We start from the raw sequence: 16,448 nt of genomic DNA on the forward strand, positions 1-16,448 counted from the left end.
TAAGACAGAGGAAGAACAATTACCTAAGTTGGAGTAAAACAAGTATAGATATTAAATACAAAAAGCATAAATATCAAACATATATTTAAAGTAGGTCTACATTAATGTCTTTGAGTGCCTGGTCAATACCAACCGTAGGTTTATTTCTTTTATATTTTATATTGACGATAGACTTATAGTTTTTGTTGTGGTCGCACTCAACCGATGTATTTCAATTGTTAACAAACAGGATGTAGGAAAAAATCAAACATATACAATCCCACCGACGCCATCAGCCAAGTGATGTTGGATAGTGGGCCTTAAGGTGTGTTCTTGTTTTGCATTAGTTAATGCTGGAGTTTCGAGCGACTTTAAGTTTATCACATTATCAACTCGTTAATGTCCATGACATGTATAGCGACAATCTGATAGACGCGCAGCTGGATGAGGTTGATGCCATTATGCCGAAAAATATAACCTTTGTTTGAGCTTGTTTGGTTGGTATAGCTTTATACTCACCATTCTGAAGGCGAATAAGAAAACTGTTATGCTTGAGTGATTTTGAACCTGTAAGCTGGCAAGCTCGTTGGAGCCTTTTTCACGGTTTTGAAGAAAGCACTTTACTTTCAATCTTGTGGATATTGAGTAAAGGGTGCTTTACCTATTCAGTTTCATCAAATAATGTTCTATTTTAAGTAAAATCTGCTCCGGATATCTTAACTGCGATATATATTTGCTTGTTTGTTTATCCACCAAATAGTATGAAACCATATACGCCTACTGTACTTAAATAGAAATGAGAATCCGCAAATTAACTGGTGTGTGTGAGGAACGGGCGCTGTGGATATCTTTGCGTGACTGGTGATTGCATGAAACTTGTACCCGCAAACAACTCTCAATGATAGTTCCCAATATATTTGATTTTTTCCAAATTTGATTTATTTTCCTAAAAGCAAGCAACTGAACCGTGGTCAAGCCAGCCCTCCTTTACATGAGCAACCACTCAATGTTGTAATTTTATGGAAAACATTTTCCAATGTCCACGAATCAAATCATGCAATGCGCGATTTGCTCTCTTCATAAAAGCTGTCAGAATTTTTTTCCTAAACTTAATAGTATGGTGACCATAGTGACAGGCAACCTATTGTGTTTGACATTGTGCCCACTATTTTTAACCCTATTTACATTAGGTGTGGCTTCTCCTGCACACAGTCACAGCAAAACGTGGCGTACAGTTGCATTGTTTGCTGTAGAAACTTGAAATTTAGTGCCTTTTCCTAAAAAATGTTCAGCTATCTGTCCATGTTTGTTTTATAAAGTTGGATTTTGTAATTTTTGAGATATTGGCATCTTTTCATAATTTTGCTTTCTCTCCGAAAAGCAGCGTTTCGTTTTCGTTTACTCATTTGCGCACCACTAACTCGACTAACTCTTCTCGCGGTCAGCTGGTTTTCCGCACAGCAGGTGCGCGGCTTAACAAGAAAAACTTTTAGAAATGTGTCACTTGTAGAAATACTTAGTTTACACTAAATGCACTTTCTTTATTTTTACAATTATAATGTATACAGGAAGGCAGATGTTTTTGCTACTAACCTGTAAAATTCCGATCAGTTTACGACGTATAGTTTTCGAGTAATTAACGATTAAAAATGTGTGTGCAGTGTCGGCCACACCTAGTTAAAATAGTAATGTCGCGAGCCCGGTTTGGATAGGGTTAAGTGTGGTTATTGTTTTATAAATCATTGTTATGAAATTGATAATAAATGGTGTTGCAGATTCCACGGTAGTAAGTAATGCATCGGTTGTAGCCGACAAGGAGTCACAAGGAAGCAAATATGATGAACGACAACGACTGGAGAAGAAAAACGTTTTTGGCCCAAAGATTGGAGTTCTATATTTTCACAATAACCCTCTCTACATAAGCTAGTGCTTGCCGCAACGTGTTCTAGTAAAGTAGGCTTTACTGTAGGCTTATATAAATTGTCTTGGTGTTGCAGGAAAAGGGAATATGTAACATTCATTTTGCAAACGGTAAATTGTGTTTACTTGCAGTTTTACTCTGAAGTTGAATCAAGTTTCACGATCATATAGCCTACTTAATGGACTGGGAACACCAGATCAGATTGTTTCGTAAGTGAACGATTTGTTTCTTATTTACTTTGTACTTTTAAGACCGAGAAAGGATGATGACCTGAGTTGGATTAAAGTATAAAAATGAGATTAAAAAAGGAAATACATCAAAAGTGAAATTATTAAACTATGCTACACCATTACATTAAAGCCTTTGAGTTGCTGATATCTGCTACATTTTAAAGAGGTTCTTATACATTGTTTATATGTGTAGCCCATTAATTTTTCTTCTCACATTGATTCAACTTCGTTTGTTTTCTTTCTTGGTTTTTAGGGTCGGCTTTAATAATTTTTGATAGTTAGTAATAAGCTTTTTGTTGTAATCGCATTTATGCGATGTAGTTTTAATTTGTTAAAAAACAGGATGTTGGACGGCAAGATGTGTATTTGCAATGCCAACGACGCAATTAGCCAAGTGATTTCGGATAATGAGCTTTTCGGTGTTCAATTTTTCAATTAGTTATAAGGCTGGAACTTCAACGGGCACTGAGTTAGCCAGAAATTCGATCTGCTGCACCTGTTCGGATTAGGAAGCAAGAATAAAATTCATTGAAAACTTCCCAAATAAACAAGGAAAGAACATAGGCCTATAGCCTATTTGGGATTTAAACATGTATTTATGGAATATAGAATAAAATTTTTAAGCTACCGATGATTTAACTTGCACTCTCACTTCAGAACCTGAAATTAATTCGTTCCAGGAGCTCGTTTAAGTTGTAAAACATTTGATTTCCAAAAGAGTGTACCAATAAAAAAAAGTGAATACAAAGATCCGATCGCAGATACCAAAATTTCCATGTCAAATTTCAAAGATTCAGATTTTAGGCAAAAACAATCTGGTTAAATTCTTCAACTTAAATTACAATAGTCTAGCTTAGCATTACAATATATAAATATAAAATATAGCCTATATAAACTGCATGCAAATTTAAAAATATAAAAATTAAAGAAAAGAGAATGAGAATGTTTATTGGATACCAACTGCTATAATGTTATAGTTGATTTCTAATAACGGAGTTGCCTACAAGCATATTTAGGCGTTGATTATGTTCGAGTTTTAAAAAAATTCGGTTTCTATGAAACAAAATTTACTCTTCAAAATTGTTCGGATTTCGAGTTGTTTGTGTGAAAGACGTTCGGGTTCTGAGGTATCACTGGAATTAATAACTGATTTGAAGTTATTTGTGCTCTATTTTGTTTTATTACAATATTGACTTTATTGCAGCCTTAGTGTTTTGACGCCCAAATTATATAGCACCTGCAGCAAATAAGGCCCATGGCTCGTATTTTTTTACTCAGGGCTGGGTAAATTCTTGTTGCTGTTAATTATTATAGATGCCACAGGAAATTTCAATTGCAGTTTAGGCTATTTTGGTTTGGGAATTTTAAAGAGAGAAGGCTGAAAAGTTTCATTAGAGTATACCATGCAATTGTACATTGGGCCATGTTTCCAGCCAAATTTGGGGCAAATACAATGAGGAAATATAAAGCAAAAAGCGTTTAAAAATTAGCGGGCTTTTTGTTTGCTGCAGATATCTTGAAGCGAATTCGTTAATATCGTAAGTGCTAGACTCGAGTCTAAAGTTAAATGATTTGACTTGCGACTCAAGTTTGATGATTTCGGCAATAAGAACATTTGATAACTGTCGAATTTGATGATTTATTTACGACTCTGCTATGCATGGTCTGTCTCGTGACGTATGTCACGTCCTGATGCGCTAACCACAGTCTCAAAATGGCAGGTAATTGATTTTTGCCAAAAGTAAAGTGTATAAATAATACGTATATGTAAAACTTGTTTTCGACTGTCTGCCGGTGGTCGGGTCGTGGAACGCTACCAGGTTCGTTTCTCGAATTTACAGCCAACCGAGTAAAACCAGAGAACAGTTGATAACTGTTTAATAGCGAAAATAAAATTGTTAAAGCAGCAAAACGAAAAGCAGCAGCTAACGTAATTTGCAGAGTTACACTAAAAACGTACCGGAAGCTCGGGCGTAAAAGCTCGCTAAAAACAACAGAATCCAATGCCCAAAAGAAGGCTTTACTTTATAACACTTAGTTTCTGCTCTTCACTAAAAGCCCAAAAAAAGAATAGCTTCACTACGACAGCAGCCGTTTACATAGATGTAAACACATATAAACAAACAGTGCACTTACACACTATAAAAAAAAACTTAATAACAGTTTACGGAGTAGTATAGAAATACAACAAACTTTAAATAAAAGCAAACAGCTTATCCCGCAAAACTAGTGCCCCTCGCAAACAGGTTGATCCAACACCTAAATGCAGTACTAATTAAACAGGTGCACAAAAATACCCCGTGATGTCTATATCACAAAAATACAGCGCGTTTTTGCACAAGCGATCCGTGTTTGATAACCAAGTGACGTCATTATCGTAATGCCGTTGGGTAAGTCATTCTTGTTCAGTACTTCTGGGGAACAATTTCAAATTAGGGCAGTGCAAAAACAACACAGTACAAAATATCTGTGTCTATATCGGAACTTGCACAAAGACTAGATTATCTCAGTAACGGGATTCGAGCGATGACGAACGATCGCCAGGTCGCGCAAAGACTTTCCTCAGCCTGATGTAAAGATTATGATATCATAACATACGCAATTGTGCCAGACATGTTCGGTTAAATTGTTAGGCTGAAGGGCACTCATTGCTTTAACATTTATGTAGCATCACTTTGTCATTGAAATTGAGAAACATTAAAGAGGCATATACCCGGCAAACCGACCATAATGTCCAAGAAAGAATATTTGTCCACTCAACGTTAGCATTTTTATCTATAATTAAGATCTGTGGTTCTATCAGCTTGCAAAGAATAGCGTGTTTTTCGGTTTGTTGTAAAAAGCTCTTTCTTCATTCGTTTCTGTTGTAAAAGCATAAACCATGAAAATGTTTACATTATATTTTTAAGTTTTGTGATAAATTAATAACACTGTACCAAAGATTTATTTGGATATAACGACACTTCTCGAAGGCTGCTTGGTCGAAATGGCTCATCCATTACGCCTCCTTGATGGTTTACATATAACTAGCAAATATGATCTTTACGAGATCTTTTTGAAATTCCCGTTACATTTCCAGCGTGTTTCGGTCAAATCAATTGAATCGATTTTCAAAAGATTTATAACCTTTATTCAAAAGATCTATAGCCTATATTTTCAACATGAAATTTTCCAACTTTTCTGTTTAGAATAACGTTCGCACGTTCCACATTTCAACTTTACTTTTCTTCTTTCTCAGATGATTCACGTTTGTCACAATCGCAAAATTACTAAAGGTGGGTTGCCGTTTCTTTTTTTTAGACCGCAGTGAAGAAGTTGTATTCCCCTAACCTGTAAATTTATAAATGCAATTGCTCATATTCAACATTTTTGCTAATCTTGGGAGTTAACATTAGAGCAACATTTGTGCTGCACATCTTTCGTTGCATGAGATTTTCCGTTAGTATCCTACTTTAAAATCTTTGTGTAACAAGTTTAAATTGGTGATTTTTCTATCCAACTTGTCTCATTCTTCAAACGAACCACATCTCACACGCTTGCAGTCTTTCTTTTGTTGCAATGTAATTAGTCCAAGCTTCACAACCATGAACAAAAATAGAACACGCCTGTCGTCTCAAAAACCGTGCTGATATCCATTACAGAATTAAGCTTATTTTGAGTAGCCAAAATTTTTCTTTCGCTTTTCCGACAATCTTCATATCTCTTCTTCAATCTTGCGGTATTCTATAATTCCCATAGGATATTGATAATCGTGAACTTGCACCATTGTTTTGTTGTATGCTTTAATTACATAATATTTTCAGATTTGGATGTGCATATGAGTGCATATTGTCTTAGTCTTTTTGGCATTTAACTTTATTCCAAAGTTTTTGCATTTCGAACATATGAAATGTCAATCGTTACTTGTAACAAATACGCGTTACTGGTCTTTAATATTGTGCCCTAACTTAGGCCGTAGTCGCGTTTAATAATGCCATTCAAATTTATTTTTTTGCAGTTTTTCAAGAGCTTCTTGCAGAAATATTTCACTTTGGAGATTGATTAAGGATGGTAATAACATACATCCCGATCCAACTCAATGCCGAATGGTAAATGCATTGAAGCATGACCTTAGTGTTCACACCTTGCTTGTTTGTCTCCGTTTTTGTAACTTATATAACCCTTCGTTTTCAACTACAAAATAGCAAAATACATTTTCCAAGCCTGAAAAAGCAGAAATGGAATATTCTAAACCGAAAATATAATTTTTTATATCGACCGTATAAATCACTTGCTTAGGTTTACAAAAATCGCTTGATTTTTTCCGCCTGTGGACGCCATTTATCGCTTCTCTGAGCGTATTAATAAACCTGTTTGGTCATAAAGAAATTCTACTGCTGGCAAGATAACCAGGTTCATGCGAGGCTGTATTGCTTTTATTCCATTAGCAAATTTTAGCAACTGAGTTTGCTGTTTTTGTTGTGTAAGTTTTGTTCATTTATAATTTAACATTTTCTTGTTTAATGTATAAAGTCGACTTTCATCAGTTTAACGTGTGTTACCTTTTAGAATTGTACATTTTAACTAGTTTCTAATCTAAACCTGTAATGTACTGCCGTTATTTTGTACATAATGTATTTCGACGCCAAGTTGTACCTCTGTAAGTTTGTTGGACATATTTTGTTAGACATGCCACAGAATATACCGGCGTAGAGCTGGTATCCGGTTACTTGGTTACTTATTTACCATCGATTAACAACTTTAATTTTAAATAAGAAAAATGTGTAAATAGTTAATAACAAAGTATATTGTAGTTAATAAACTTTATCTGCGAATAAGCAACAGAGAATTTTACCAGGTAACCAACTTCACGCCGGTAAATAACACAGTGATTTCTTTCTTTTATGAGTAAACTTTTGTTAGACATTGTTTTTTATCTTAAACTTTGTGATAGAGCTTGCAGGTAGTCTTTGTAGCTTAGCCAGTGAGTTCTCATGTCTGAGCACGATTATTATGATAAAGTCTCTATAATAACGGTTCCCTAACGTTTTGCTTATCGCTAATTTATCGCTAATTTATCGCCTAATCAAAAACAAGACAAACGAGCATAAACAAGAAAACTTTTATTAGATTTGGTCACTGTATTAAGCAATCTCTCGAACGCCGTTTACCACGTTTTTGAACCGCGAACGCCGTTTACCACTTTTCTGGACACAAAACATATTCTGTTTAGTTATACAGTTGTTCCAGAAAACTTCTGTTACAGGTAACATATATAACCATGTCCAGGTTTTTGTGACGCTAGCACGTAAGTGGCCACCCTTTTGTAAGCAACTTTAAGTGAGCGAGTTTGTTGTTTTATTTGTGTAAGTTTTGTCGATTTACCTTTCATCAATTTCATATTTCATGTAGCATTGTAGCCTATCAGTTTCTAGTATTATCACTTTATCGTGTGTCATCTTTCAAAATTGTAATCTTTAGCTAGTCCATAAGCCTTTGATACATTGCCGCCATTTTGTACCAGATGTATTATGTTGCTGAAGCTTATTTCTATAAGTTTGTTGAACATGTTTTGTAAGGTATCTTTAACAATTTACCGGCATGAAGTTGGTTAGCCCTTCCGCCTTACATGGTTATTTATTCATCATTGGCAAACAAATTCATCTACAAATAAGAAAAGAAATTAGTGGCTATGTATAGTACATTAGATTTACATTTCATTAATTTCTTGTTTCATGTAGCCTATCAGTTTCGCGTATTATCACTTTATCGTGTGCCACCTTTCAAAATTGTACTCTTTAGCTAGTTCACGAGCCTTTGATACATTGCCGCCATTTTGTACCAAATGTAGGCCCTATTTTTTTGCTAAAGCTTATTTCGATAAGTTTGTTGAACATGTTTTTTAAGGTATGTTTAACAATTTACCGGCATGAAGTTGGTTAGCCCTTCCGCCTTACATGGTTATTTATTCATCATTGGCAAACAAATTCATCTACAAATAAGAAAAGAAATTAGTGGCTATGTATAGTAGGTATAACCAACTTCATCTGCAAAGATCAGTTACAGAATAAGTAATAAGGTAACTGACGGTAATTAACATACAAATTTCTTTTTTATCTTTTAACTTTCACATTGTGTTTTATAAACAACCTTTTAAAAATTATGGTTTGTAGCTTTTGAAGTTTAACCAGTAGCTTATCATGTCTCGGCCCCATTATCATGACGAAGACTCTGCAGTTTTAAACCAAGAAAACATTAAATTGCTTTTCTTAGCCTACTTTAGTTCACTGAAATGGCAAATTGGTTGTTTTAGTGAGAAAAATAAAAAAGAATCTGTAACTGAACACTCTTTGAACAAAACCCTCAGGCTAATTTATGCACGTCACGTTTATAGTCTGCAGCCAAGTTGAAAACAAGATGTATGTTAAAGTTCGTACAAGAAACGAGATAGGTCTTAATTGGATTGAACGATTGCAGTAACATCACTTAATTCACAACGAAAAATCCATAAATGTGAATGAAGGCCAAAAATTTTCTCATTCCCTTGTTGTTTTGTGACTGCTTTCTGCAACAGCTACAGTAGCTGCACGTAGTTCTTGTCACTGCTTGCTGTTATTACATTTTCAACTGGTAAATGCCCACGGCGTGAATAATCACCGACGTGCAGCTAGACAAAGTTGTTTCATTGCAATAAAGTTGATAACTTTGGACGAAAACCGTTACCTTTGTTTACGCTTGTTTAGTTTCATCAAAACAATGTCCTATTTTAATCATACATATATAGGCAACTATGGCGGTGGAAAGCCATGTGTTTATAGAAATGGTCAATATTTCGTTCAATGTAATGGACAGGTAAACATATTGATAACTACGTACAACACGTATTGCAAAAGATATTGAAACAGAAATGGAGATTCGCAAATTAACTGGTGTGGGTGTGGAACGGGCATGAAATTTGTGCACGCACTGGGCTCTGAACTGGTAACCAATATGTTGCAAATTTTGAAACCAAAAAGCGAACAATTGCACCAATACAGTAAAACGAATCTTCCTGCGCGCAAACCGGTCATTCAATGTTGTAATTTTACCGGGAAGTTTTTGAAATGGTGTTAGCAAGCCTATGTCTCCAAATCAATAAATGCAATGCGTGGTTCCATTGGTACATTTAGGATTGCATCGAAGGTTAGTTGTTAGACCCATGGCCTGAAAAAGTTAAGTTTGTGAGCAGAGGGGGCATGGTCCAATGGTCACTGTTTAATACTTTGTTATAAAAAATGTTATAAAATTTATATCAATGCTGTTGTAGACTCCACAGTAGTAAGTAATGCAACAAACTGACACAAGGAAGAAAATGTGATGAACGGCAACGACTAAACAAGAAAACCGCTAAAAAATAGCGTCCTAAAATTTCGATCCTGAGGAAAGGGCGAGGCCCAATCGCCCCTTCTAAATAAGTTTATGATGTTTGGACCAATGGGTTCTAGTAACATATTCTTATAGAGACTTTTGTGCTTTTGCCGGACAAGATAATATAAGTTAGGATTTCTTTTGAAAATGGTGAATTGTGTTTTCGTTCGGTGTTATTCTGAAGTTTAATCAAGAATCACATCATTTACTTCATAGAACATTTTAACAAGAACCAGTTGCTTGGTAAGTGAATAATTTGTTTCTTATTTAAACGATAACCTTAAAACAGAGGAAGAACAATTACCTAAGTTGGAGTAAAACAAATATTGGTATTAAATAAAAAAACATAAATATCAAACATATATTTAAAGTAGGGCTACATTAATGTCTTTGAGTCCCTGGTCAATACCAATAGTAGAATGTTAAATGTTTATATGCTGGCAACTGGAGAGATCTTTATAGAGGTATTATATATCTATAACCCATTAATTTTTCTTCCCACATTTCTACGACTTTGGGTGTTTTCTTTCTTGGTCTTTTGTGTCGGCTTTTGATGTAATAATTGACGAAAAACTTCTACTTTTTGTTGTGATCGCATTCATGCGATGTGTTTCGATTGTTAACAAACAGGATGTAGGAAAGAAAAACAAACATATTCAATCCCACCGACGCAATCAGCCAAGTGATGTTGGAAAGTGAGCCTTAAAGAGTGTTCATGTTTTGCATTAGTTAAGGCTGGAGTTTCGAGCGACTTTATGTTCGGCCAGGAATTCGGTTTGTTCCGCCTGTTGAGATAAAATCATAAAACAACATTCATTGAACGCTGTCCTAGATAATAAGAAAGAAACATATAGCCTAATTGAGATTTAAACATACATTGTTGAAATATGTTTAAATCTACACCAATTTAATTTGCTGTCAATCCTCAGAACTCGAATTTAATTCGGGAAGTCGCTTGAGTTTTAAAATGTTCAACCTGCAAAAAGCGATTTTCATAAGAAAAAATGTAAAGTTAATTTGTTTAAGTTCTGTTTGCAGATGACCAAAGATTGACTTTATTGCAGCCTTGGTGTGTTCATATGTAGATTTACCAGAATTAATCAGCTCGTTAGTTTTGTGTTTGAAATGTGCAGCTCCCAATTTTGCGAACCTGGTTTAATAATCGTGGCACTGGCCACGGACGTTGGGCAAGGTATTAATGATCAGTTCCAAATTTGGGCAAGACCACAAACAACTAAAAACTAAATTAAAAACCTGTTTATTTGGGACAATGCACGCACAAATAAGTTCGGTAACTTGGGCTCGAGCGACAGGAACCTTTGTTGAATTAGAAATGGAGTGTCTGTAAGCCTAGCACAGAGTAAAGTTTCGTCGTGAAGGCTTTAGATTGCACACAGCTAGCGGCACTAAACCAGGTCAGTAAACTGGTTACAACAATATTTAATATGTCATTATGATTCGGAAATATGGTTACTATCAAGTACAACTATACACAACGGTCATTTCTAACAAGAAATCTTGTGTAGATTTCTTTAAGTTAAGGCAATTCAAAATAGATTAGTTTATAACGTTTGCTAACGTTACACAGTGTCACATATCGTATATGAAAATTAAGGGGGCAGCTGACTGGGCTGCAGCAGGGACCCCGGAATTTTGGGTGCCCATAATGCGTTGAAAAACAAGTACATGTAACAACAAGATTGATTTAATTCTGCTGTTACAACGATTAAATTCCACTCAAAACATGAAAATGTTGTCGTATGTGTAACCTATACTTCTAAACATCAAAGTGATTCAAGTTATTTCAAAACGTTTACGCATCAAAAAACAACGTTTTGGCTGAAACTTGATGGGTCCTTACAAACAACTTATGTCTTACGTTTTCCAGTTTAACTTATTAGGTAAGTTCTGTAAATAAGTTCTGGAGCTACAGCCTATATGTTATTTGCATGACATAGAGTATGGATATGATTCATTTCAAATGCGTCCATACGTTTCTGCCTCTAAAAATAACTCGTATCGTTCATATCCACTTCTACAACAACATGATGATTGTTGACGAATCAGTTTTTGCTGTTCTTGAATTGGTTATTAACCTCCTTAATTTAGCATCAATAGTACCTTGTGCTAGCTTATAAAAATGTGCCAGTTCGGAAAAGATTCGAATTCGTACGAAATACCAAAAATAGGTTTTGAAATCTGCACAAATCTGATTCTACTCACTTTCAACTCAGCAAAACAACTGAGGACAAGCAAAGCAATCATACATATAATTTGTCACGTTGCTACTGAATTAAAAAATCTGTTTTTTTTGCTTATATAAAACTTAAAAATTTTAAACTGAAACATTTTCAGCCATTTCACTCTCTCTATGATCGATCATATTCAGTTTATAAACTTTTAGAAATAGAACGATTGCGCTCGTCAAAAAACAAGTCAAAAGATTCATGTATCCACCTTTTATTTCGCAGTCCATTTCAAATATGGTCAAGTTCTCGACTTCCGAAATCAATCTCTGCTGATCAAAACAGAAATGAAAAATCTTTGGAGTTAAACGGGATTAAGGCAATTTAATATGTACGACATTTTTGCAAATATTTTTGACAATCACGGTATTGTCAAGTAAATAACCTATGTTTTAGTGCTAATTGTTAGTAATTGCAATGAGATTAGAGTGAAATCTAGGCCATTGAACGTTTTCTTACCTACTGTATGTGTACTTTGACACTGTATCTTTACGAGCCAATATGATAACAGGCATCACGATAATTGTATAAAATTAAGAAACTATGGTGAAATGAATTTGTCATAATTACAGATACACCCTTTACACATAATCATCAACCCTAGAAATGTATGAAAATTCGGATAGAAAGATGAACAAGAGTCACTGCCTAGAGAACACACCACGGCTTAGTGAGACATGTCATGTTTATAATTGCTATAGGTATCTTTTGTGTGACAAAATAATAGTCAATTAAAGTTGATGTAACTTATTAGTTAATTTTGGATATCGATTTATAAAATTTTAGGTTTTGAGTAAATATATTTTGTGTTGTAACAGACTACGACCGATGCCAACATCCGTCATTTGATGATCATGAAAGTTCTACAACAGTTTTTTATTCGAAAAAAATGTGGATGAAGATCTATGGTAGACGTCAGAAGGTTCCGTTTTGTCAATGTAGGTTTGCTCCAATAAAGCATATTTGGAATTTTTGTGAATTACATTGTTGGCATATTGCAGTTTCATTGACAGCAATATTACTTTTGGTAATATCATAATTTTAAAGAAGTGGTTTTCTACACCGATAAGCCAGGTTTATGCTTTCTGACATAGATCTGTTCTGTCCTTTATTGAAGTCAACGTATTTCTTCAGTTAATGTTACACAATTATGCAGATTTTTTTGAGTAGATTTTCTCCTATAAAATTTACTGTGTTTTTTTACTGAAATGTTATTTCTCCAGTGGCACACGACAATACCATCAAACATTTGCTTATGAAGTATTTTGTTCAAAACATCCACAAACAATTCAACATTTTCATTTACATTTGAAAAATCTAACAGCGTTCTGTCGTGAATTTTGGCTTCTGCCCTTAGGCATTTGGATGCGTTGTGTGTTTTGCGTTTTTGCGCCACAAGCATGTCACTCCGGTAAAACGTGAAGTGCTTTTCATACTGTACAATATACACGATGTGTTCTTAAAGCCAATTACTTGAATCAAGTGGCTGAGCTTTGCTGCATTTTGCAGTTTTAACCATTATACGTTTGAGTTTATTTACTTTGTAATTATAACTCCATTTATAAGTTTGTTCCAATTGAGGTGTGTTATAGTCTAACACTTTATTAAGGTTTTATGCGGTTAAAGACAACCACACCGATTCCGTGTTGGCTGCTGCTAAGTATGGCACAGATGCCACGATTGGAAACATCTACCTCGGAGGACTCCCCGTCGAATCAAAAACCACCCGTTGATGTTGGCTCTCATGATACACTTCACGTTCTCCGTAGAAAGATGCCCAAACAATCCCGGTAGAAATAAACCAAATACCAAAATTTATTATACTTTAGAGAAGGACTCTTATAGGACTCTTTACTCTTATACAGCATTACTTAGCAAAATACAGCAGCACTGCCAACCGAAATAAAAGCGCTAATTTGGGAAAATTTCTTGCACTAAAAATTACTGTTGTTATTATTATAACTTTAGTACCGGCCACCATCTTGAAATTGTGCTTTTTTCACAAACAATAGGCCTCTTTGTGACTTACTTTTTGTAGTTTTATTACCGTTCGGCTTTCTCCTAAATTACATTAAACCGACCTACAGTAAAAAATTATTCATCGAATTGTCAGAATATTATAATTAACGTCTAGCATCGAGATAGGTTGTTAAAAGTAAACTCATTTGAAAATCCAAAACCATTTGTATGCAAAACCAGTTATATGTATGTCATTATTTCATGCAATTTTTTTAACCAGGAATAACCAAAACGAATCTTTTGCACCCATGATGATCATATACCGTTTTCGAGTCAAAAGCTGGCTACGCTGGTTTTCCAGTCTATTTAATTTAAGATTAATGACGTTATTCCATTTCTTCCTCTATCTTGCCTTTTTGTCTTCAATCAATCCTTCTAAAATTAACGTAGGAAGTTTTCCACTGCTGCACCGGAGAGTATGCTCTGCGAATGTTATACTTTGTATTATAAAATTTGTCATTAGCATTACACTGTGTAGCACGTCCAACTGGTGATATTTCTACCTAACTGATCTTTACCAGTCTTTTAATACACCACAACTCAATCGCTTGAAGCAGTGGTGTAGCCAATAAGAAAGCAGGGCAGCGGCCTCTCCCACTGAGCATATTTTTTTCAAAATTGGCGCCTTTTCAATTGTTCAAAACTCCCAACACTCATGCGAAGTTATTTTTTGAAAGTCCGAAATGTGTTTATTCCTTTTATTCTGGTAGCTTACCTCGAATATCCATACTAAAGGAAGAACAACGTATAAATTTTCTACACTGATGTTAAAGAAACTTTCTGATACCAAACGGGCTTCCAGAGAGTCGGTATAGTTGAGGCGATTTTGCAAAATCTTCCAACTATAAAAAAGACTTGAGAAAGAATTATTTGACGGTGAAGTCAAAAACAGTTAAACAGCTGCTAAACAACTTGCTGAAGCGAAAAGCATACTTGAAACATTAAGCACATATGAAATCTTAGTTTCTCTTATATTTTGGAATAAATTGTTACAGAAAGCTTTTCGTCTGTTCACAGCATACTTATAGAAAATCAGTTAGATTGGTAACGGCTGCTACCATAATTAGGGTTTTTGAAGACGACATGAAAAACTGTCGAGCTAAGTATGAATGTCAGTTTGAGCAGATCGAAAAAGAAGCAACAGAATTGGCCCAAAAGTGCAATGTTAATACGGAATATAGGATTTACAAAAAACAAAAATGAAAACGAAAAGATTCCATGATGAAACGACAGATGATAAAGGAAGCTTTAAAGAATTGTGTTAACTTTGGTACCGTCATGGCGCCTTTTTACAAAGCTTACTCCTCCTAACTTAAAAACCTAGCTACGCCTCTGGCTTGTTTGGTTACATTGTAATGAGTCGACACTTGACAGCCATGAATAAAAATAGAACACGCATAGCACCTCAAAATCCGAATCTTTAGTTTCATGATGTCCCATCTCAGAAACATTCTGCATTCCCAAAATTTTGCTTTCATTTTTCTTATTTTTTTTCTTCTTATCTTTTCTTCAGTTTTCCCATGTTTAGTAATTTTATTTCAAAAATATTGATATTTTTAAAAATTACTCCAATGTTTTATTGTTTGTTTTAGTATAGGACTTTCAGGTTTGGATTTGCATACGCATGTTGTGTTTGCCGGTCAATTACATACTGTAACTTCATTCCATAATCTTTGCATTTTGAGCATAGTAAGTCAGTATTAATTGTAGCAACTGTGCATAACTGGCCATTGAATTAGTGCCGTCAGTATATTTTGGATTGTAGTCACAATCAGTGCCATTTAACTTTATTCCTTTGCAGTTTTTCGGAGCTTCTTGGAAAAGTATTTCGCTGCGGAGTTTGATTAAGGATGGTAACAGCACACATCCCTATCCAACTCCATGCCGAATGGTAACTGCATTGAAGCATGACCTTGGTGTCGTCATTTTTTCTGTATGTACCCAATATTGTTCATTAATAACGTTTCATTTTCTGCTACAAAACCTGCAAACCTGAAGATACAACTACTTTATTTTCCAAATTAAAAATTCGAAAACAGACTGTTTTATAGTAACTCTAATAATCAATTGATTATTATAGATTCATTAAAATTCGTTTAGAATTATTTCGAACCGCGAACGCCATTTATCGCTTCTCTGCGCGCATCACAAAACCTGTTAGGTCATAAATAAATTCTGCTGCAGGCAAGACAGTTAAGTTTTTCCAAGACAAAATTGCTTTAACTTTATCAGCACATTGTAGCAAACGAGTTTGTTCGTTTTGTTGTGTAAGTTTTGTCGAATTATATTTTATCAGATTCTTTTTAAAGTGTTTTATTAATTTGGACTTTTATCAGTTTAACGTGTGTTATCGTTTAGAATTGTACATTTTAATTAGTTTATAAGCCTAAAATATATCATCACCATTTTGCCAAATGAATTTTGCTGCCAAAGCGTGCCCCAGTAAGTTTATTGTACATATTTTGTTAGATATACTTAATAGTATACCGACGAAAAATTGGTTACCGGTTATATGTTTATTTATTGACCTTTGATAAACAACTTCATCGATAGGGATAAGAAAAAAAAGTAGAAAACTAAGATGTAAAAAATCAACTTTGTCTGCCAATATGTAACAGAACAAGTAACCAAGTTACCAGTTTCACGCCGGAAAATTACATCCCGACT

General features: G+C 34.6%; 1 protein-coding gene across 5 annotated transcripts in view; it reads left to right on the plus strand.

The window, feature by feature from the left end:
• Positions 1-16,290, plus strand: part of LOC143445287 (uncharacterized) — a 40,256-nt gene extending 23,966 nt beyond the window's left edge. For 2 of the 5 annotated variants that reach the window (XM_076944273.1, XM_076944270.1), the window contains 5 exons: positions 12,335-12,432; positions 12,581-12,700; positions 13,372-13,552; positions 15,374-15,470; positions 15,583-16,290. In XM_076944273.1, the coding sequence (XP_076800388.1) occupies positions 12,369-12,432; positions 12,581-12,700; positions 13,372-13,552; positions 15,374-15,470; positions 15,583-15,777 (657 nt within the window). In that variant the 5' untranslated portion in view covers positions 12,335-12,368 and the 3' untranslated portion in view covers positions 15,778-16,290. Of the gene's footprint in view, positions 1-9,598; positions 9,760-11,987; positions 12,094-12,334; positions 12,464-12,580; positions 12,701-13,371; positions 13,553-15,373; positions 15,471-15,582 lie in introns of those variants that run through there. The other 3 variants (XM_076944275.1, XM_076944271.1, XM_076944274.1) reach the window with 3 other exon arrangements.
• The last annotated feature ends 158 nt before the right edge of the window (positions 16,291-16,448 follow it).

This window comes from Clavelina lepadiformis, chromosome 2, assembly GCF_947623445.1.
Source record: "Clavelina lepadiformis chromosome 2, kaClaLepa1.1, whole genome shotgun sequence".
Classification (NCBI taxonomy): domain Eukaryota; kingdom Metazoa; phylum Chordata; class Ascidiacea; order Aplousobranchia; family Clavelinidae; genus Clavelina; species Clavelina lepadiformis.